The 22,690-nt window shown below is 38.0% G+C and overlaps 1 protein-coding gene across 1 annotated transcript in view; it reads left to right on the forward strand.

Annotated features, from left to right (window-relative positions):
• Positions 1–22,690, forward strand: part of LOC126380118 (protein apterous-like) — a 114,159-nt gene that overhangs the window by 70,809 nt on the left and 20,660 nt on the right. The window contains exon 5 of the mRNA XM_050029362.1: positions 16,558–16,760. Within this exon, the coding sequence (XP_049885319.1) occupies positions 16,558–16,760 (203 nt within the window). The remainder of the gene's footprint in view (positions 1–16,557; positions 16,761–22,690) is intronic.

Consider the following 22,690-nt stretch of genomic DNA (forward strand, 5'->3'; position numbering starts at 1 on the left):
TAATTTTATTTTTCCTTTTGACTTATTTTCGAATTTTAATAACGAATTCACTAACAATTAGTGCGATCGTTGACAGCTTTTATTTAAAAAAATAGTTTACAAAAAAATAAAAAGAACTTTATTCACACAATCATTTAACAATATTATAATGAGATCTGCCCAGAAAGTAATCACAGATGCTTGTGTTAAGCATAATCTCCTTGCTTCCCAATTTGTTTGTTTAATGTTTCGTAAAAGTACTCTAATATCATTTGCCTAAGTTGTAAAAGAGCCATTACACCTGGATCTAAATCATGGTTCATCATATAGAAAGAAAGAAAGAAAGAAACATTTATTATTTATTTAGGACACCACAGACACGGATTACATATATATACATTATAATGACATCACATCAGAAGTCAACGCACACACGAAATATTTTCTATATAGAAACATGGAAAACGAACACAGAAACTTATACCTAAATTAAAATGTGACGTCATGTCGGCTTACCCATGTGTAGTGGATGGTGTCCCGTATAAAAGGTCCTCACTCAGCTTATACCATATCCATTCTAAGCCTTCGTTTTGGTTGTGTAAGTTATCATTTGATGACTTGTAGCTCTGCCTACCCCGTCAGGAATAACGAGCGTGAGGGTAGCAGTTTTTACTTTTATTTTTAATCTAATACGCCTCTTGACAAGAGTTTCTTGTTTCCATTAACATCATTAAAAGCTACGAATAGATTTCAGTGTCATGCGTACCTATAGTACGTTTGGACCAAGGAATAGAATAAAGAACTTCGAAGGGCCAAGTGAGCGCAAAACGCGCGCCATACAACTATAAGCAAATAGTTCATACTCCAACTTTGCACTCCACTCGTCTGCAAACTTTACAAGTCACGGACCTCTGCGAAAATATATTAAGAAGTCGTCTTGTTTATAACTTGCAAGGCAATAGTCAAATATATCATGCAAGGAAATCCCTCTTTATCACAGGAAAGCTGAAAACCTTAGTATGATTGGTTATTTATCATCATTATCAGCCGTACGATGCCCACTGCTGAGCGTAGGCCTCCCCCAAGGAGGATTTTATTTATAAAAAAATACTTTTGTATACAGTATATTACGAAAAGTATTGATACAATTGCAGCTTATCACAAAATATACTAGGTTGCCGGTAAAGTGGCTATGGAATCTGAGAAGCAGTAGAGCTACCGTAGTTACCTGTTTGCAGGAGTAGTAGTAAAAGAGTGCGGGGTTGTACCGGCGACAGCGGTTCTCACACAAAATGCGCGTTTCCAACCTTTCTTTCATTCCGTGGTTAGGGCCATACTTACTCATATAAGTGCCCAATTCCTTCAAGCATGTAGCTGCGAGCTGCAGGCAAAAATACCGCTATTCCTTTATTTTTCCCACCCAATTTAATCCAATAAAAACCTTTTCAATTATTATAGCACACTTCATTCGCCGGGCCTGTTTTGGCCGAGCCACTTTTTGTCTCGCCGCCCATTATCGGAGCCTCGCCAAGTTTTTTCTCGTACCAAGTTTGGCGTGGACTGGTAGCATAACAATTATTAGGGAACGTCGTTTGAGTAGTGAAAGGTGTATCCCACGCGTGGGCCGGCGTGAGAAGCTGTGACATAAAGTACATAATGTAATATATATTATGTAATAGGCACAAGATCGGTTTGTCCGTGTTTAATTGCTACTCGTATCTCGGGGATTAAAGTCAAGTCAAGGGGGTCATTTGAGGTCAAATAAGACAGACATTGAGACATCCTTCAGAATTCAATGTTACGAGAAGGACTATAATAGCACTTGGTAATACTAGTGCTAATTATTGAGATACTTAACTTAACATCTATTGTTTTCTTAATTTACGAAAATATTAAGTAATCATTATTTTAGGTAGGTATTACAAAGCAATACTATTGATCTGTCATAAGTATTTCATTTTTTTACGCGACTGCGGCAAAACAAAAAGGGTTATGCGTTTGACCCCTATGTATGTATATGTGTATGCACGTCTGTTCCAACGTAACTTCTAAACCACCTGTCAGAATTTAACAAAATTAAATGATGTGTCATTAGAAGGGCCTTGATTCTCTCTCTCTTTATTTAAGAGCTGCGCTCTTGTCGGTGGAGTAATCGCCATTACTCCATAGATAGGGCGCGTAGAACCCCCGTGTAGAAGCCCCAATCGCCTTCCGTTCCGCAGTACACCGATCAATTTCTCAATCGGTGATGTTCTAGCTAGAGCCCTACCAGAATCCATTTCCTCGGCCTGCAACCAGTACTGATACCGCTGCTGTCCGGCATCAAGGGGTGCACTTCATAGAACCTTTTGGTCATAGACCCTAAGTAGCATTTTATAGGTTAGCCCGTGCACAGGCACGGGTAGCATTAATGCCGTAGCTCACAGGAGCTACCCACTACGTTCTGCTAATCCGGTCGCTGTTTGGTCGGGGACTGCTTATTTTTATATTCGCAGCTAACCATCATATCTGATGGCTGTTCCACTATCCGCCACCTGTGGACTCCGTAGATGGGTTACAGCTCAGCCTACTACAGATTATACGGTGGTTATAAGCTATGTGACGGAGCTGTGTGTCAAAAGTTTTCATCTCAAGCTCCTCCGTGCTTCGGAAGGCACGTTAAGCCGTCGGTCCCGGCTGCATTAGGAGTCGTTAACGTCGTCTTACTTTCGGATAAAGATCATATTAACCAAGCTAACCAAGCTAAATCACAAAAAAGTGATTTTCGCTCCACCGGGTTTCAAACCCGGGACCTCCGGGTCATAAGCCCATCGCTCAACGACTGGACCAAGATACCTTTATGTACAATTAATTGTACAGTTAACTTTAACAATTTAATTCAATGTAATCGGAATTATTTACAGTTTTTTTGTGGTTTATTTAATTGCGAGATTGTAACATTTTGTTTTTCATTAACTTGGATTAGCATCACGAATCGAATCTATGACCTTTGGTGTAGTTTCCAGCAATTACATTACGCCACAGCAAACTGGCTATCGCGCCGGCAACAATGGTCCATGACTTCAACAAAATATCGACTGAGAGCCTTCAGTCAGTTCAGAGCCTCCCCATTTGTCCGGCCAAGTAGTTAATGCCACCTAAGCCACAATACTTAAGCCCAAAAAAATTTTAAAAAATGACGAGAGGTTTTTACAGGGTACGTTTTGACAGGATCGTTTTTTTACAGAGATGCAACCTGCCTGTCTGACCTTCCGAGACGTGAAGGGAAACCCAGTTTTTTACTAAGAATAACATTTCAATTAAGTATATTTATTTTTGGTCGGAAAACGTTATAGTGATTGTTTTTGATGATTTTGTATTTTCATACAAACTTTTTAGTTTTGATGAATTGAAAACGACTTCTTTCTCATTTGACTAAGTGGATACATAATATATCATAATATAGAAAGTTCAGAACACCTACAGTTAAAACATCGAAACGCGAAATACCCAATGTTTGAAATACCGATATCCGAAATACCCAAGTTTGATGTTCGGGATTCCATTCATAGGTCTTCTGAATTTCGGTGTTATGATACTTACCCGACTAAGGTGTCATTTAGGCAGTGTTGGAATTAACCTCTCGCCGCCCGCGCTCAAGACGTCTCCATGCGATGCCTTAGAGATAAAATACCTGCGTTCGCAAAGAAAAACACTCAATAAAAAAAAAACAAGACCACAGAAAATGCTTGGCTGTTTATAAAACCGTATTGGCACTATCGGTACATCAGTTGCTTTTTGCGCGCGACTTATACCTAGTTGACCACGACTCTGCTCGCTTTATCTTCACGCTGTTATTCCGTAACAGGGAAGAAAGATGTCGTCTTTGTCTGCCTTCTGTCTCCTTGCCTTTAGATTTCTAATTGTGTAAATGACACATGATACTAAGCACTTAATCTGCTTATAGGTATACCTACCCATTGTACCTATCGAAGTCAGACGTCGACTTTGTTTATCGCGTTAGGGTTTTCCGGGATAAAAACTATCCTATATTCTTCTTTAGATTTCAAACTACCTCCTTGCCAAGTTTCATCTAGAACGGTTCAGCGATTTTAGCGTGAAAACGTAACAGACAGATAGACATTTACTTTCGCATTTAAAATATTAGTAAGAATTTAGAAATTAAAGTACTTGCCGCGTGAAACAATACAAGGGCACAGAATAGCCATATCAGATGCACCGCGGCCGCAGCACAGCTATATCAGATGGCCCAAGTCGTTCTGTCACCCACGGACCTGGTCTCCATAAGGTCACGTCCCACACAGCGTGGTACATGACACGTGATCACGTGTCCTTACGACACGCTGGACGTGACGGTGGTATGTAGAAAGACCTAGAACATTCTACGGCAAAATAATGACAGTGATGCAGATTTTATGAATACCTACCATATACTTATTGTGATTAGGTACTTACATGAAATTAAAATAAGTAGGATTAATGCCGTAGAAATAAGGTGACGTGGCATCTGGGGTGTAAAATTGAGTGATAGAGTAAGCAACAGTGTTTTCTTCTATCGTGTGAGTTGTGAGGTGAATTACCAACCTCATCAACCCTGTCGGTTATTATTGAGCCGCCAAAGGCCCCTGAAATGGCTCATGTACATCAGTAAGTAGTAACTGGAACCAACGGCTTAACGCGCCTTCCGAAGCACCCGGTTACTACATACGCAGTCGTTACATAAGCCACGTCAGGGTTCTTTGAAAGCTCGATAATAACTCTGACACCAGGATTAGATAATAATATTTACCCATTAAACATTTACCAATGTAAAAAATCAGTAGCTGTATGGTTACAGAATTTTAATTATGACGAAACAGAGAATCTATTAGACATAATTAAATAGAAGTGAGACGCACACACGCACGCATACACGCGCACACACACACACACACACACACACACACACACACACACACACACACACACACACACACACACACACACACACACACACACACGCACGCACACACACACATACACATACAAGCATTTATAGATTTGATATTTTCTTTTTAAGAAATATTTTATGATTTGATTTAATTTAAAAAAAAAACTTTATTTTTTTATATTTTGTTATTTTTTCTTGACCATGACTTTTTGGGGGTGGAGGCCTGGAGTCCTAAAACACAGGGTATCCTAGTTTAGGCTCCAGCCTCTACAAATATTGTATTTTTGTATGTATTTATGTATCCATGTGTTTTATTATTTGTAGAGGAAATAAAGATTTTACTTACTTACTTACTTTTTTTACTTACTATTGATGAGGTTGATAATCCACCTCACAACCCACACGAGAGAAGAAGAACCTCTGCATATCCCTTTGGCGATGATGCTGTTATCTTATGTGGAAAACACAGAATAGTTATAGAAATGAGCGCATGTTCAAGAGCTTTCCAGAACGCTATATAACGTTGTTTTGTCGTATTACCGGGACAAAGTGCGAATTCGATGATAAATAGTGTAAATACAGTGCGTAATATGATCGGTGTGCGTGTGCGCAGTGCGCGGCGTGACGAGGGGCGGGGCGGGGCGGGCCGGCCGCTCCCCACGCGATCTCCGATCACGATCTTCATCGATCGCGCGCGCATCGAATTGTAAACGATTTTTTTCATAGATCGCGCATGTAATGTATTTGTTGAGTTGTGTTGTTACTGATAGAGTAATTATGACGTAACTCGGTTTGAATTTTACGATTTTAGATTGTCTATTTGACAACTCTCTTTTTGAATATCTGTTCCGTTTTTGAATACCCGATTAACATACATAAACATACATAAACTCACGCCCGTAATCCCTAATGGGGTGGGCAGAGCCACAAGTAATCAAAGACAACTTGCAGCCACTGTTGATACGAAGTCCTAAGATGGATATGATAAACTTACCCGAATACCCGATTAAGAAAGATGATTTTGTGCTGCAGAAGGCACGTTTAGTCCTTGGTCCCGGGCTGCTAGCCCAAATGCCTCTACGAGCTCGTAGTGGAGGAGCGTGATGAAGTATGCTCCATACCCCCTCTTGATTGAGGAGAGGCCTGTGCCAAGCAGCGGGACGTATCTAGGCTGTTTATGTTATAACGTGTATTGGGCTGGTTTACATATCGCGGGTTGGAAGATCAGATAGGCAGTCGCTTCTGTAAAAAACCGGACCTGTCAAATCTTCAGATTAGGTAAGCGGACCCCGTGAGAAACGAGATAACGCTAGAGAGATGATGGTGATTTTGTTTGTTTCATCATCATCAGCCCATTAACGTCCCCACTGCTGGGGCACGGGCCTTCCTTATGGATGGATAGGGAGATCGGGCCTTAAACCATCACGCGAGCCCAGTGCGGATTGATGGTTATTAACGACTGCTAATGCAGCCGGGACCAACGGCTTAACGTGCCTTCCGAAGCATGGAGGAGCTCGAGATGAAAACTTTTTTTTTCCTCATACCAAATACTTAAGCTTTATTGCATCTTCATATCCGTCAGGCCTGTTGTCTTAAATTTTGTACCGGGTGAGAGCTTTCAGCGCTCCCCAGTTGTCCGGCTAAGTAGTTAAAGCCATTTGCGGAAAATCTACAATAAGTCATGTCAAAAATAATGCACCTTCATATCCCTTGCCTTATTGCTCTACAGCTATTCCTTTGATTATTGTTTTATTTAAAATTTTATCACGTGAATAAAATATAACATAATATTATTGTACGATCAGAAAATAATTAATACTCTAAATTATCTATGTTATTTTATTATAAAATAGTCATTAAGTTTTTATAGACTTAATAAAATAGAAAATCTGAAATAAATATTAGTACTTAAACAAGAAGTACCTATTACTGACTTTATATTAAATGTATATTGTACATATCTACATAAACCGTCCAATGTCGAATTCCCACTCGCATTTAAAAAAACAAATTACAAAATATTTCAATTTATTTTTCTCTGAATATTGAGATACATTTTAATGCATCTTTTTGCCGCGGCCATTCCTGTTTTTCAGACTTGCAATGAAGATAACTTGGAGCGAAAAAAGGCTACTATATTAATAATTGGCACACACCGACATTCCTGCTTCATATAAATATGCTTTTATGAATATATCATGCGTTACGTGAGCGAATTTGTAAAATTTCATATTTTTTACCTCCCATTTCTCAGTAGGGAATCCAAAATATTCTCGACGATGATTAAATGCATAGTTGTGAACAATTACGGGAAGGTTACTGTACTTCATTCACGTAATAATTATAGTTTGTGGCTTTTTTGTTTTTTTGTGGTGCGGCGCAGGCGCATCCCTACGTTTCCGAACGGTCACCATAAATAACGTTAACTGGCGGGAAAAAAAGCTTCCTACTTCAATAACGGGAGCGAAGTAAATTATACCTCGTAATGAAGTTGTCCCATCTGCCCGCGTCACGTGGTATCACCTTTATTTTTTTATGTTTTCAAGCGTTTTCTACCGCAGCGTTCGGTTTCATTGCGGTGCCGCCATAAATTTACTATGGCCGCGTCTACCAAACAGTGATTTATTTCCCGCCAAAATATGTGCCCGGTATTTTTACTTTTTTTTCGGTAGTTTTTTTTCTTCGGGCAGTTGGAGTAGCGTCCGACGATCATACTGATAGGGTAGCGCGTCCAGTCGCCGACGGTAGTTGGTTTTAAAAAGAAATACTTTTTTTTCATCTGGACCCGAGTAAAACAAAAAGCTATTTGGGGACCTCTTTCCTTTGTTCTTTCTTTTTTCTTCTGATAAATGTCACGAAAGTGTTATCGGGGAGGTAGGCAGCCATGCTGAAGTACTTATACTTAAAATCAAAACCAGAAATCTTGTGCGAGTCAGTGTCCGAATGAAGCGATTTTATAGTACGTACCTACTTACTTAATATGTTATCTGTACCTATCTGCTCTTCTCGTTACCTATGTTCCTTTCAGAATGGACAATAGCACAATCGCGGAGTATATTTTTTACCACTTCTTTCATTAAAACTTATTTCATTGGAAAATATATAAATTAATATTGGAATGTAGGTACGTATATTGGAAAATTAGGTACTTGACGACCTAGTCAAATAAGACACTTGTTACGATATATCAAAACGAAAATTTTCTTTGGAGTTTGCATGGAAATACTGTCCTGTGACGTCATCAATAAAAGCGGTCAAACGTTGTACTCATTGTTACTTGATCCAAGAATAAAATTCGAAAATATGTGGAAATATATAATATGAGATTGGTTTATTATCATCTTAGACTGGCTTCTATTTCTAGATTAGCAGTTTGTAATTTATCTTTGACCCAGTCAAGTACCCAATTGTGTAACTGTAATCTTTACTAATAGTGAGTATAATTATTATAAATGCGAGAGTTATTTTATTTGTTATCTTTGCAAGTCAAAACTGCTGGACCAATTTAGATGAAAATTGACATACAAATAGATCGAAACCACTTTATGGGACAACTTCCAAGTGAACTTAAGATTCTAAGTTTTAGCTTTCATATTTATAACAACGATAACAACGTGCATCGTGCAATATACAGTAACTGGTACTTAAATAACTGGTGTTTGTAAAGTAAACTGTTACAAAAGTAGCAGCTACCGTCACGTCCCAGCAATGATCGACTAATGTGAGTTCCGTGTCATTTCGTTTAGTACTCACCGCTATCTGCCTGAAGACATCTGTATCGGTGGCACTCCCAATGGCTTTATATCGACAGTTTATTTATTGTTCGACCTTATGAGAAATTTCAATTCGATGCAACGATGTCGACGGGTTATTTTAGTCTTTGTAAGAGTAACAGCTGATTGTCTAAAAGCAACTTTAGCGCTATTATCATAGCCCACACTGTGGCGTTTGTCAGCTGTATACAGAAGTCGCATATTCAAATATATCTTTATTCAGTAGGTAACATAGCTACACTTTGAATCGTCGTTTTTTAAATAACGAACGTCTCATCCGCCTGAAACTACTGCAGCTTCTCAACCTGTATAGTCGGGAAAAGAAGCTGCAAGAAATACCTCGGCACAGGGCCATAGACGGTCTTTGAACACAAACATAAAATATTGTTATACAATTTAGTAATTTGGCTGCCTAATATCGCTTTTTAGACAGTTAATCCCATGCATTCATATCTTCTAAATAATCACTATACACTACACATATTACTATAATGTCCGCTCGGCGAAAGACGTTCAGCACTATGGTAGATAATATAAATAAATTAGTAAGATTAGCATTATCTACTAAGGGATGCAAAAGTACCGTCAGTCAAAGACCAAATAAAAAAAGAAACAAAAAATCGTTTATAAGTATTAGGTATTTCATACAACAAAATAATTGTAAAGTCTTCCTAGATTTCACAATAACCCGACAATGTCTGAAGTATTGAGAATAGGTTCCTACAGAAACCTGTCTAAGTAAGTACTTCAATACATAATTAATGTTTACATTTCTATTTAATATATAAATCACTCCTTTGTTAATAATTTCTTAGTACAAATGTTCAAATCTGTGTGGGCGGTATTTCCTATTTCCGCCGTATTTTTCTAATTAATTTTCCTTCTTTCTTACTATTAAATCCCTGATCTTTTTCCTTAATTGTCCTCTCTCCTTCCTCGTCCTTTTTCCATTGTCACTTCCTTTCTTGTAATTCTTAACATTCCATTTATGGTACACCTGCTATATTTAAAAACGAGTCCAATCAAAGCTATTGTTCCAATTGAATCTACTTCCGAACAATAGACTAAAAAGTCACAGAAGACAATTACAATGCATAGTCGGTGTTGTAGTCTTACCAAACGTTGGTAAGCATGGTGACAGGAACCTTTTCTGTCCCTTTCAGTGATAGGTTGTAAGCAGTGACGTGTCGATCACAAAGTGGAAATGTTCCCGTTGTAAAAACTCTTTAATACGTAGTAAGGACACTGGCTGATTTTCTTTTTCAAATTGGTCGTTTTTTTTCTTTTTTGGTATGACGCGCCTTCTGTATTTGCCACCAACAAAACGAGGAAACATTTCATGATAATAAAAGGAATTTAGAGAAACAGGAAATTAGGAGGAAGGATCAATACGGATATATAGGATAGGATTATAATTTGAAATCATTAAGACGGATAAATTCTTGTACTTGGTATTATCTGCATAAATACTAGGTGATAACATTATTTTTACATAAGCTTTGCGCCTTTTTACTGCCATCATTGGTTGTAAGTTTATCACTTATGAAGAAACGTTGTTTTAACTGAAGATAAAATAACATTACCAAAGAGTTACGAGTACTTAATATCTGAAAAGCTCTATGATACAGTTACACAATAGTCGTGTATTTTTAATAAAATTTTGTGTTCGACCTTTCGTTACCAGTTATTTATAATTATCTCAACATTTTTATTTTTACGTATTGAGACATACCGATATTTATAATTTATGCCAACAAATAAAAATGTGCATTAAAACTGGTGTGCCCATTATGTCCGTTGATAAAGTTTTGTTTAGTCCAAGCGGGGCGCCCGGCTTAGGGAAGCTGTGATTAGATATCGATAAAAATACAAATAAAATAATTTTCAAGTCGTAAAACTACTGTTTTATAATAACATGGGAACTGGATTGCTATTATCTGAATATGTTATTATCCATCATAAAAATAAAGGTGATACTTACGATTTTATTAGTACGTACAATCATTCTCAGAATCTAGTGTAAAGAATGATTTCTAATATAACATTACGAGTATTAACACAGCATAGTAATTAAGTTTTTGCTGTCAATCACGAAAACTAGGTAAATGGATTGGTGACAGTTACTTATGATAATCACTATATAAAAATATGTTTTTGATTGACAAAATACTTTCTAAGCCACCATCGAGTCGACAAAACAAAACCAAGGTCGTCACTAACCCATAAAAAATTATATGTCGTCGTCATTGAATGTTCGTTTTGATGTCTATCGATGCCGTATAACTCTACCGTTTTAAGTAGTAATAACCGGCTGAAATATGACCAGAGTGGAGAGTTCGCGCCGCGCGGTCGCGTTTGAGTTAGAGTCGCCGGTAGCGCCCCCTGCTGGCATGTTATGTGATACAACACATACGCCGACGTATTTGATAATTTTTCTTTTTGTAAACCCGCGTGGTATGCCGACGATTCGAGAAATCTTTTTAGTGGCGCATAGATTTATAATTTTTATTAATTATACACTTCGTTTATTACTCTGAGGTTCTAAAACGGTTTTCGCTGCGTCACCGCGCGGGTACGTACCACAAAAGTATTTAGTGGCCACCGGACGGAGCGGTATCGGGTAGGAAATCTACATTTTTTGCCGACTTTAAAACATGAATGGTGCGTACGATTTATGAGATGACAATGATCTTTTTACGACCTACCCGATTTTTTGTTGCGCTTTTTACAGTGGCCTGCGTGTTATCGCGCTACATTTTGTGTCTCAATCTATTAATAATGTCTTCTTTTAGCGGACGCAGAGTTTTTGTGTAACGATCTCATTTATCGATAACGTGATATGCCGGAACATCACTAGGTAGAGATAAGTTTTAAAATATTTTTAAAGCCTTCATGAAGGCTGACTTTTATAGCAACGTTTAGTTTTTATGTAAGCTTGTAGCTGTGGAGTAATTCATTCAAAGAAATATTCTTACCAAAGGACAGTTTTGAATTTACTATTTCTTTTGTGTCTGTTGGTAATGTTCTAAAAACTAGGTTAGGTACTTTGCACTGTAAAAGTTTAGTCTTTGAATGGAGCAAGTGAGAATATTAAAAATGGGCTTGAATTAAAATCCTTTTCCGCGAGACGCTATCGAGACTTTAGTTCACGACCGCCCGAAGGGTTTGTTCGTCGGCTAGTGTGGGTTGACCTCCCTCTTTGTTTTCACTTGTACATTTTGAATAGAGGGGGGGATGTGCGATAGTTGGTGAGGGGTCAGTGGAGGCTGGTGGGGTTTATCTGGCGGTAGACGTGTAAATCATGTCGAGTAAACACAAGACGTTCCGTCAACGAATCGCGGGCGCGATCGGTGTAAGCCCTGAACAGGGTGATGGAGAATGTAGCGTATTTTTATTTGACTAGACATTTTTTGCCTAAGACGCTAAATTCAAACCGGAAAATAAATTGGAATCGTAAATTAATATTTCAGAGTAGTTGAGGAGTGTCCAGCGCGACTTCTTCTGTTCAACAGAACTCTTCTGTGCGTCAGAAACAAAATAAAATCTAAAAGAAACTTACTTATGTAACTAAATCATAGATTCTTCACTTTCAATAAATGTGAAATTTTCATAATGATAGTTTTTAAATATAATAGGCTCACGTTTGACCACAATCTCACCTGATGTTAAGTGACGATGTGGTCTAGGGTGGATCACGCTTACCTAGCAAATGCCTATTCACTCTAGCCTTGAAGACTCCCAGATGGTAGACACTACATTACTACATAGAATGTACGATTATTATTTTTATTTTGAAAGACATTCAGACACTCACGTCCGCTTTGCGAGCAGATCGTCTGCTCGTCACCACACTTAGTATTTATAGGAGTTATAAAGACTGGTGATTTATGATCTCTGTGGTGACAGGGTACCAACCCATCACAAAAAAGGTTTCCTACAAAAACAAATATTTTTGTAATCTTCATATTTTTTTTTAATTTTGTTTTTGCGGGACTTGGTAGAGTCGATTGGGTAAAATAAAAATGACTTAAGCTCACGACTATATCCCAATTGGGTTAGTCAGAGGTACATGGAAAGTTTCTCATGGAGCTTTCTGTTAGACCAACGCGATAGGTGGATAAAATAAAATAAACCCTTAAGAAACTTAAGTCCTCAATCACACTTAACGCAGCTCCGGCGCGTCTAAGTGCGTGAAAATCACTTTACGCGTGAAAAAGCGTAAAGCGTAAGGCAAAGCGGTGCATTTGCGCGAATCGGGCGCGTACCCACAAGCGCAGCATTACGACGGAGACTGCATAATTACCGTCTACAATTACTCTTGCTTAATTGTTCTTGGGAAGCCTTTGGAACGGTGTCTTTGGAACGAGAACGCCGGCGTAGGTATATTTGTTCGGCCTGTCGGGACGCGATCCATTTGTTTGTCCGAAAAAAGAAATTAGATTATTGTTATCGTGTCGATGGCAAACTAAATAGTATCGGCCCAAAACTTTCTTTCTAGACAAGGTTACCTACAGAGTTGTTACTGGTAACACAGTTAACATGGTAATATTGGTACGCTTGTAACATGGTTTGACAAGCGTACCAATATTACAGTGTTATTTCATTAACTATGTCCAAAAAAAGAGTTAGGTGGCAAGTCGCCCGCTTCATTATCTGGCCTGCGGGCGAGTTTACCCTTTTTTTTGGTGGTCTACCCTCAATGGTGTCATGAGACTGTGTCAGTTTACTCCAAACGAAAGGTGTAATTTGGTCCTGAAATATTGTGGTTGATATTTTCTGTATGGGAAAGAATACAATTATTATTCAGACGGGTAGATTACGAAAAAATATAAGGATTGGAATGTAATCACTCTGTTTTGTAATCAACAATCAAATTTGCTAAATATTTTTGTCATGAGTGACTGTATCTTTATAGAGGTGTGTAGATTTGAATTTGAATTTGATTAAAGTCTTCAGACAGTCTTAAAAGTTAGACAATCTTAAATTATATTGTACTCTTTAAATACGTCGTAATATGGTTATTACCGGTTAAGTATTGTTTTTAAACCAGGATATTATAGGCCATATTAACGGCCTCCGTGGTCCAGTGGCTGAGCGTTGGGCTCGCGATCCGGAGGCCCTGGGTTCGAATCCCGACATGTAACAAAATCACTTTATGATCTCTAGATTGGTTAGGACATTACAGGCTGATCACCTGATTGACCGAAAGTAAGATGATCCGTGCTTCGGAAGGCACGTTAAGCCGTTGGTCCTGGTCACTACTTACTGGCATAAGTATGTAGTCGTAACATGGGCCATGTCACGGGCCTTTGGCGGCTCAATAATAACCCTGACCAGGGTTGATGAGGTTGGTATTCCACCTTACAACTCACACGATAAGAAGAAGATAGGTCATATTCGAATTGTTGGTTGGTAATTGATACCTTCTCACGCTAGTAATCCGTAATCGGGCGGGCAGAGTTGGTGGTTTATTTTCATCACAAACCCACATTCTCAGCACAGCACTACGGGTAGATTTACAACTGGCAAATGCAACACGGGTTACATGCAATAGGTACGTGTAGTACGGGCATATTTACTGAAAGTTTTATCGCTCGTAAAACGCGCGGCGTTCTTCGTCAACTGCGCGGGCGCAGCCGATAAATTGTTGCGGAAAACAATGACCAAGCCATGTTACGACCGCGATTTATGACCGCAACGATACGACCCCTAACCCTATATCCACAGCACCTTAAAACCTTAAATCTAGAGTTCCAATTTCCAATGCGAATGAAAAGAACGGCCGATTTTACCACAGTTATCGCTCATAATTTGCTAGGTACATCGTGAAACTAATTTGGGTATGGAAACAGTATTAATTATAGTTGTTTTAAATGTGTGTTTCGATTTAGCTTACATGCGGTCGAATCGGTGCTCGTTCCTCGATTTATGCACAGCTTTAGGCCCGCGCCTTAGTTCGCGTCTCTCTTTCTCGGTCTCTCTTAGTCTCGGTCTTCGAGAACGCGCGCGACACGTTTTTTCCCTCCCATTTTCATCCCCTTAAGAGTTGATTTCCGGGATAAAAATTATCCAACGTTCTTCCCTAGATATCAATCTGTTTTTATAAGCACAATACTTCATTTAAATTGCTTCAGCGGTTTACGGTTAAAAAGGTAACAAACAGAGTGAAAAAGAGAATATATTTTTTAAAATAAATATATATAAATGCTTGTGTCATACGGTGTTATGTGAAACTTTTAAAATACTCCTATACGATCGACAGATTCAATGCTATTTTTGTAAACAACAGTTGTACCTATAGCATAATACCTACTGCTCAGGTACAGTCATGAACAATATAATGTACCCACTTTAAGACTCTGTCGCACTAACATATTTGACATTAAATTTAGTGAGACTTACAGTTCAATTTGTCAAAAAAGTTAATGTGACATGGGACCAAAGTGTATAGATATTAATGCTCGTGACCGTACGGGTTCTTCACTCGAGCATACTCCACCACGCTGCTCCATAGCCTATGTTTTTCAGTATTATTATTTTTCTGTTAAACCCTGTGATTGTATGGTAGTATAAAAACTATACAATTTTATATCGACTGACTGAGTATACCAGTCGATATCCAACCGGTTAAGTAGTCACCTGCTAAAATATTTCAATAGAGACAACCAAAAAAGAAAATTAGTTATTGGTAATATCAATAATAATAAATATTATTATTTGTTATTTCGCATTTTTTACGTCTTTACAAGATGCGTGGTGAATAGGGGAAGCATGGTGCGCTTGTCAGCAGGATAGAAAGATGTAGTAAAACCTAGAGCGAAAGAGACATGCAACGAAATGTACTCACTATTCTGACAGCTGGTTTCCGCACCATGCTGTAACGCATAAGGTATTATAGTATAACTATTATTCGTAAATAATAATATTAATAAACCTGAGTAACCCATGCGAATTGGCGTTGCGAATTTATCAAAGTATAATCTAATATAAAATTACTTAACAAGTGTTATTTTAAGCTATTAAATGAGGCATTTTTTTTAACTGTATCTTTATGTCTTGGAGGTGTGTCGTGGTGTTTTTTATGACCGTGACGTATTTAAAAGTTCACTTCTCGGATTCCAAACGCCTTATTAAGTAATTGACTTTTTTATTAAATTATTATTTTATTGGTGTTAAGTATCTCTCCCCGATGTAGAGCATTACTAAAGACAGACAAGTTATACTATAAAGATAGTGGATTTGTATTTACTAGGTAAGTGTGTTCTATCTTAATCCACAACGTCATTTGCCACCAAATTATATTCTGGCTCAAAGTACCTGCACCTAGTCCAAAAAATAGCCACCTATTTCTATTTCGAAAAAAGAAAAAGTATATTGTAAAACTTAGCAAATAAAATGGATAGCAAAATATTTTAACGAATCGGTAGTAAAATACAGATGATTTTGAGCACGATATTCCTAAAATAAAAACGAAATATCCATTTTAGCTTTGATTTGCCGATATCCACCAGTTATTTACTTTTAAAAATATTGTAAAAAATACACATGAATTATATACACCTATTTCGCTAACATACAACTGAATCGTGTATTATTTTGTGTCGGATAGAGACACCTTTATCGCCTGTATGACTAAAATAACTTATTATCCGTTTCATCCGTATAAACAATTAGGTACCAGACAGAGACCCAAGGTCTCCTTTTGATAATTTTAGTACGAAACACTAAAAAGATAAAGACATACACGTCTAATTGAGAACCTCCTCCTTTTTTGAAGTCAGTTAAACAGAGCTTGAAATCCGAGAAGTGAAGGTCGTCGACCTCAACTGACAGCTGATTGCCGTTTAGCAGTATGACTCTTGTCTTCCTCATCAGATCTGAATCCTGAGTACTTGGAGATGGGGTTCCGCGGCGGCGGCGGTCTGGGCTCTACCTCGCGCACGAAGCGCATGCGCACCAGCTTTAAGCATCACCAGCTCAGGACCATGAAGTCATACTTCGCTATCAACCACAACCCTGACGCCAAGGACCTGAAGCAGCTCAGCCAGAAGACAGGATTGCCCAAAAGAGTGCTACAGGTGAGACGAGAAATCTATCGATGGATTCGGTGTTGATACACTGGTCGGTCAGTTTAAAAAAAAATATGTAGAAAAAGTTTCTTAGTTGTTATATTTGGAGTGGTACAGATATTAAATGAAGCAGTAAATGTAGTCATTTGCTGAACGTTACAATAGTTTTATCGATGGTATGAATACAATGTTTAAAATGTCTCTTGCAGTGATTGGTTGAAAAGAAAAAATAACAGGGTATGCATCCCTGGTGATATATATATATATATATATATAAAGTAAAAAATATTTAAATTAACAAAATTAGAGAAAAAGCAACAGTCCGTCGCCATCATGTTATAAGGTAGAAGACAGAAATAAAAAATGCAGTGTTGCCATAATACAAAAAGCAATTTTAGTGTGTAATACTTAGACACGGGTGCCAAGTTAAAACGACAAGAAAAACGACAATGCACACGATTCACATGTCATCTTATGTCTCTAAGGTAACCATACATCAATAAGGTGGTCATACAAAAAATGATTTCTTGTTAAATGAAAGGAACATAATACGCTAATTTCCAACTAGTCAAATCAGCTACTTTTTATCAAACGTCAAAACACGAAATTACTATCGAATTTATTTGAAAAGCAACCTGTGACGTCATAGAAATGTGGCAATCTGTCGCAATTATTATTACATTTTTCTTAATTAAAATTCATAAATAAGTTAAATAGATAAAAGAAAACGTTTTTTGTCACCTTTAGATCTGTATTTATTCATAACTTATCTTTGACCTAAGAAACTGTCTAATTTACGACGGCTTTTTAATTGCTCGTAATTCTAAAATGTAATAACAATATTTTAATTTGATGTTAGTGAATTGATGTTTTTTATTAAGAAAGAAAAAAGTTGTAGGAGGCGGTGTTAGCTTCGGTAAATGAAACCCCTTCGAGGAAATTAGGATATTATTTACATAAGATAAAAGAGAGAAGAAAATCATGCCTCGTCGGCAAAGTCTATGGCGTAAGTAACGTAATATTGCCAGAGCAAAATATATTACAATAATGTATTATGATTTTCATATTGGCAACACTGTATTAATCTATAATTACATTACACTGCAAATATTATATATCTGATCATCCAAATAAGGGTTCCTGTTAAAAGAAACAATATAAAATATGGCCGTTTTAAGATTACGAAGACCGCCAAAAGTGAATATTAAATAAGAAATATAAATCTACCTGACTAGTGTATCAAAACCGTAAATGTGTTTCAAAAACCGGTAGTGTTTTGGCTAATGCGAATCTTATGTTATTCGATATCAACCTCTGCTCGCGATATCGGCGCCTGCGTTGCGAACGACAGTTCACTTGCGGTTTTACCGTTTCCCGTTTACCTCTATTTACATTTGAATATTTTATTGTATAATATATTTTATTATCTATACGTGTGTTAATAAATTGGTAGCTCTATGGAGGCAGCTGGAGTCAATTGACGTGCACAGGACTGATACATTATTTTTATAATATAAGATATAATTTTACCTTGTTAAATAGTTATACGTAATATATATTCGTAGTTGGAAGCAAATGTGTGCGTGTGTCGATTCCTGCCGTTTCTGTAGTGGTGTCACTGGTTATATATCTATATAGGAACCGTTTTTAATTAATTTTTCAGAGGCTTACATACAGAAGAACAAGGTAATTATTTACAGATGATTGGAGTTTAATAATAGTTAATTTACGTCTTATATATTTGTTATAAGTTTCTAATTTCATACTAGGTATGTTTCAGGTGTTTACAATGGCAAGGTAATTTTATATCAAAACAGTTGCAGTGCTATCCTGATGGTGCAAGAAGCTGGTACGAATAGGTAAGTGAAAATACATTAACAAACATTTTCACTTGAAAATGTAACTAATCATTATAGATTCCGCTCAAAATGGATGTATTTCACTGGCTTCAAACTGAAGCATCATCGATTTGGTACAAGTCGGAGAACAGCAGCTAAAGCCGCGAGTCTACTGTGTTCTTGCAACCACTTTTGACAGGAAGTCCTTAGATGGATATGATGTTGGTGACAATCGCCCATAACGCCCATCATATGAGACAGGGCACAAACCACATTCTTCATTTTAAATTTGACTTAAGTAGTTACAATGTTGATTTTCGTCAGCATTTATTTTGCCGGATTTATTTTTATCTTACTAGAATCACAAGAATTACGAGGGAATCAACAAAATACCGTCGGTTTGACGATCACGCGACAGAGCACGTATCATTACCGGCTTCACAGAACTTGCGTGTGGGTAAGTGAAAAAACCGATCTGCCTGCTATTTGCTGTTCAAAAATTGCATATGGACACGTGTTATTAGTGGCCACCGAAATTAGAGGACAGAACAGACACGGATTTGTAAATTGCGCCGACAATTCTATTTTTCTATCATTACGCGCTGATTTTTTGTTTGAACGCGATTTTACCAGTTTGATAATAATACGCCAGTTATGTCACGCATACAGTTCAAAAAGGATCTTTTCTTTTTTTTGTCAGTTGTTATTAAATGAAGAATGTATGGAGATGGTTCACCAGCGTCCTACATCCTTTGCCCCAAGATCCTTGGCGGTTTGTTTACTTATACTTGGTTCGCTGTACAAACAAAAGTCACGGTCGTAATCCCTGTCGTAGTGGACAGAATTATTTAATTATTCTGATGATATAATCAGGATTTTTCAAATTCACACAACATAAGTCGGGTAGGATGCCAAGTCGTCCTCTTAATAACTGGCCCGCGGGCGAGTTGTACTTTTTGTTTTTTATCGTAGTCTCGCTTGAATGGTTGTTGTTGTGATTGATATTTTCGTTGTGGGAAACGACCAAATTACCCCTTTATTCTTTATTCAGAAACCGGCCCAGTCTCATATGTAACCATTTGGGCGAAAATACAAAGAAATGTAAAATAGATATTTCATTTGCTGGCACCTTTTTACGGCACTGCTTAGTGCCAAGTGCCTCCCTTTTTACATCGTCATTATACACGTAATCACACATCTAAAGATATGATCTAAAAAAAACACATCGCGAAATAAATAAACACCCTAATGTGTTGTTTACATCGGCTATCTATCACATCTGTACTTTGCTGTGTAGATTTTTAATACGTACTTACCTAACTTTTATGTAATTAATTTGTTTAAGTTTAACACTTTTGTAATGGTTCAGTGAATAATTTAAGTTTCACGTTTCGAATGTAGCGCTTAACCTGTCTAAACGAAACGAAAAAAAGGAATTAAGAATCGGATCACTTCAAAAATATTATTTTTTCAAAATTGGCTTACAAAGTTAGCGCTTTTTGAACGTCAAAAAAATAAATTACATATTATGTAACTAGCTGTAAAACTACTACCACATCGGAATCTGTAACGCTGATGGAAAGACGTGGCCAGAATCACTTGTTGAGATACATCTTCTATAAATACCCTTTACGAGTCTCTGACTGAAAGATGCATAATATCATAACGAATATCAAGGAGGTTGAGTAAAGCTAAGGCCGAAGTAGTGGGTGGAATTCCTCCTATTCTTGTGGATCTGCTCACCGCATTAGGGATTACAGGCGCGAGTCTATGTTTGTAGATGGGTATGGGCATTGCAAGTACCTGGTAGTGGACTTCTCACACAGTAGCAGCGTTCTCTCGGCACATCTGCGGCCATTTTACCGCGTTCTAATTGATTGCGCACACGTCGGCGCGCCTTGCCGTTTAGACCTGTGTATTGCGGTTAATTTGTTTACTATCCGCGGCACTTTAAAATGGACCATTCGGCAGCATCAAAGAGCGGTTCTTTGTTTCGGTAATTACGGTTTTTAGGGTCCCAACGTACACGTGCGGTTCTAAAGCTGTTACGTCATGCTGGTTTTTTTATAGAAACAGCAGCATTATCAGTGCTTTGGAAGGCACGTAAAGAACCTGGTCTCTGTCTTTTATTCACATCATTCACACACATCATCAGCCCATTAACGTCCCCACTGCTGGGGCTCGGGCCTCCCCTATGGATGGATAGGGAGATCGGGCCTGAAACCATCACGCGGGCCCAGTGCGGATTGATGGTTATTAACGACCGCTAATGCAGCCGGGACCAACGGCTTAATGTGCCTTCCGAAGCACGGAGGAGCTCGAGATGAAAACTTTTTTTTTGTGGTCACCCTTCCTATGACCGACCTTTGCGAAAGTTGCTTAACTTCAACAATCGCAGACCGAGCGCGTTTACCGCTGCGCCACCGACCTCTGTCTTTTATTATTGGGCGATAAAATGATCTAAAAAACAATATTGCATTTTGATATTTGTGCATATAATAGTAAAGTAAAATTTTCTTTTACTACGACTCTGTATTATGTATTTATGTGATGCTTTGTGATCCCTAGTTTGGTTAGGACATTACAGGCTGAAAACCTGATTGTCCGAAAGTAAGACGATCCGTGCTTCGGAAGGCACTTCGTTGGTCCCGGTTAGTATATACTGATGTAAGTGAATAATCGTTACATGAGCCATGTTAGGGGTCTTTGGCGGCTCAATCATAACCCTGACACCAGGGTTGATGAAACTGGTATTCTTCACAACCCACACAATAAGAAGTTGTAAAAATTAGTCTATAATAAAAATAATAATTATTATGATCGCTTATTGTTCTAAATTTATACCATAAATTATAGAACGGTAAAGGATATAAAAATAATACAGATTTAACTAAGGTAGAAATAAAATACCTCTACATCACGTTTCAACTTACAAACAGTAATGAGTGTACGAAAGAAAGAAACTTTTATTTGAAATAAAGGAATCGCAAAGTATTACTTAGAAAACTGAGCTGGCAGCAAAGTAAGCTTTTTTGTATCGTATTATTATGGTATTGTTACACTGCCTTTGTGTTTTTTTTTAATATATTATAGACTTGCGTTTGACCACAATGAAGGACGTAATATACGATCTCGACGACCCGATTACTCTAGCCATAGAGGCGGCCAATCAGCTCGCGACACCAAATACTTCAGGACCCCGATACCGACCCCGCCGGTGTGGCCGACGACTTCCCTCAATCAGCGCTTATCGTTATCGACCCCCTAGGGTGGATTAATTCTTTCAAATATTTTCCTCTCAGACGACGCCCTGAGCCGAGGTTCGAGCCCAACTGGGCACCCTCAGGCCTGTTGTCTTAAAAACGTTGTACCGGGTGAGAGCCTTCAGCGCTCAAAAAGCAGCCAAAATCATCTACCCAACCCGGCCTATCGATAGTATCTATACTGTCGATAGTATCGAGCTCTTTTTGGGCGATACTATTGATAAGCAACGATAGTATCGATTGTTTTAAGTTTACGCGGTTATTATCATAATTAAAGGACATAATAACGGGTTCGGGAGTCTCATATCCCCATTTAAACGCGGTAAGAACCCGTTATTATGTGCTTTAATTATGATAGTATCGATAGTTACAAGATGAAAAACTATCGATAGTATCGATACTATCGATAGTGCCGATAGTTGAAAAACAAAAAACTATCAATAGAGTCGATACTACTGCGATGCTATCGATAGAGTCGATACTATCGATTAATTATCGATATTATCGTTTTTCGGTAAACTACCGATAGGGCGCTATCGAGCGGCAACGCTAGCATCAACACTCGTACAAGTTGCGCATGTGGCAAAAAGCGAACCTATACGCGCCTACGTGCGCATCCAAAAACGAGCTTATACGCGCGTATAAAACGCCTGAAACCGCCCTTATTCATAAATAAACTCCCGCCTGAATCTCCAAGATTTAATATCCTCTCCGCCGGGCCGCCATAATTGCTTCGCCATACTAATTTAGACCTTGTTACCTTCGCGTTGTAGGCGACGAGTAATTAGAAGATGAAAGTATCAAAGGACGCCTTTAGAGAAAAAAAGTTTTCAAATAG

Source organism: Pectinophora gossypiella, chromosome Z, assembly GCF_024362695.1.
Source record: "Pectinophora gossypiella chromosome Z, ilPecGoss1.1, whole genome shotgun sequence".
NCBI classification, from domain to species: domain Eukaryota; kingdom Metazoa; phylum Arthropoda; class Insecta; order Lepidoptera; family Gelechiidae; genus Pectinophora; species Pectinophora gossypiella.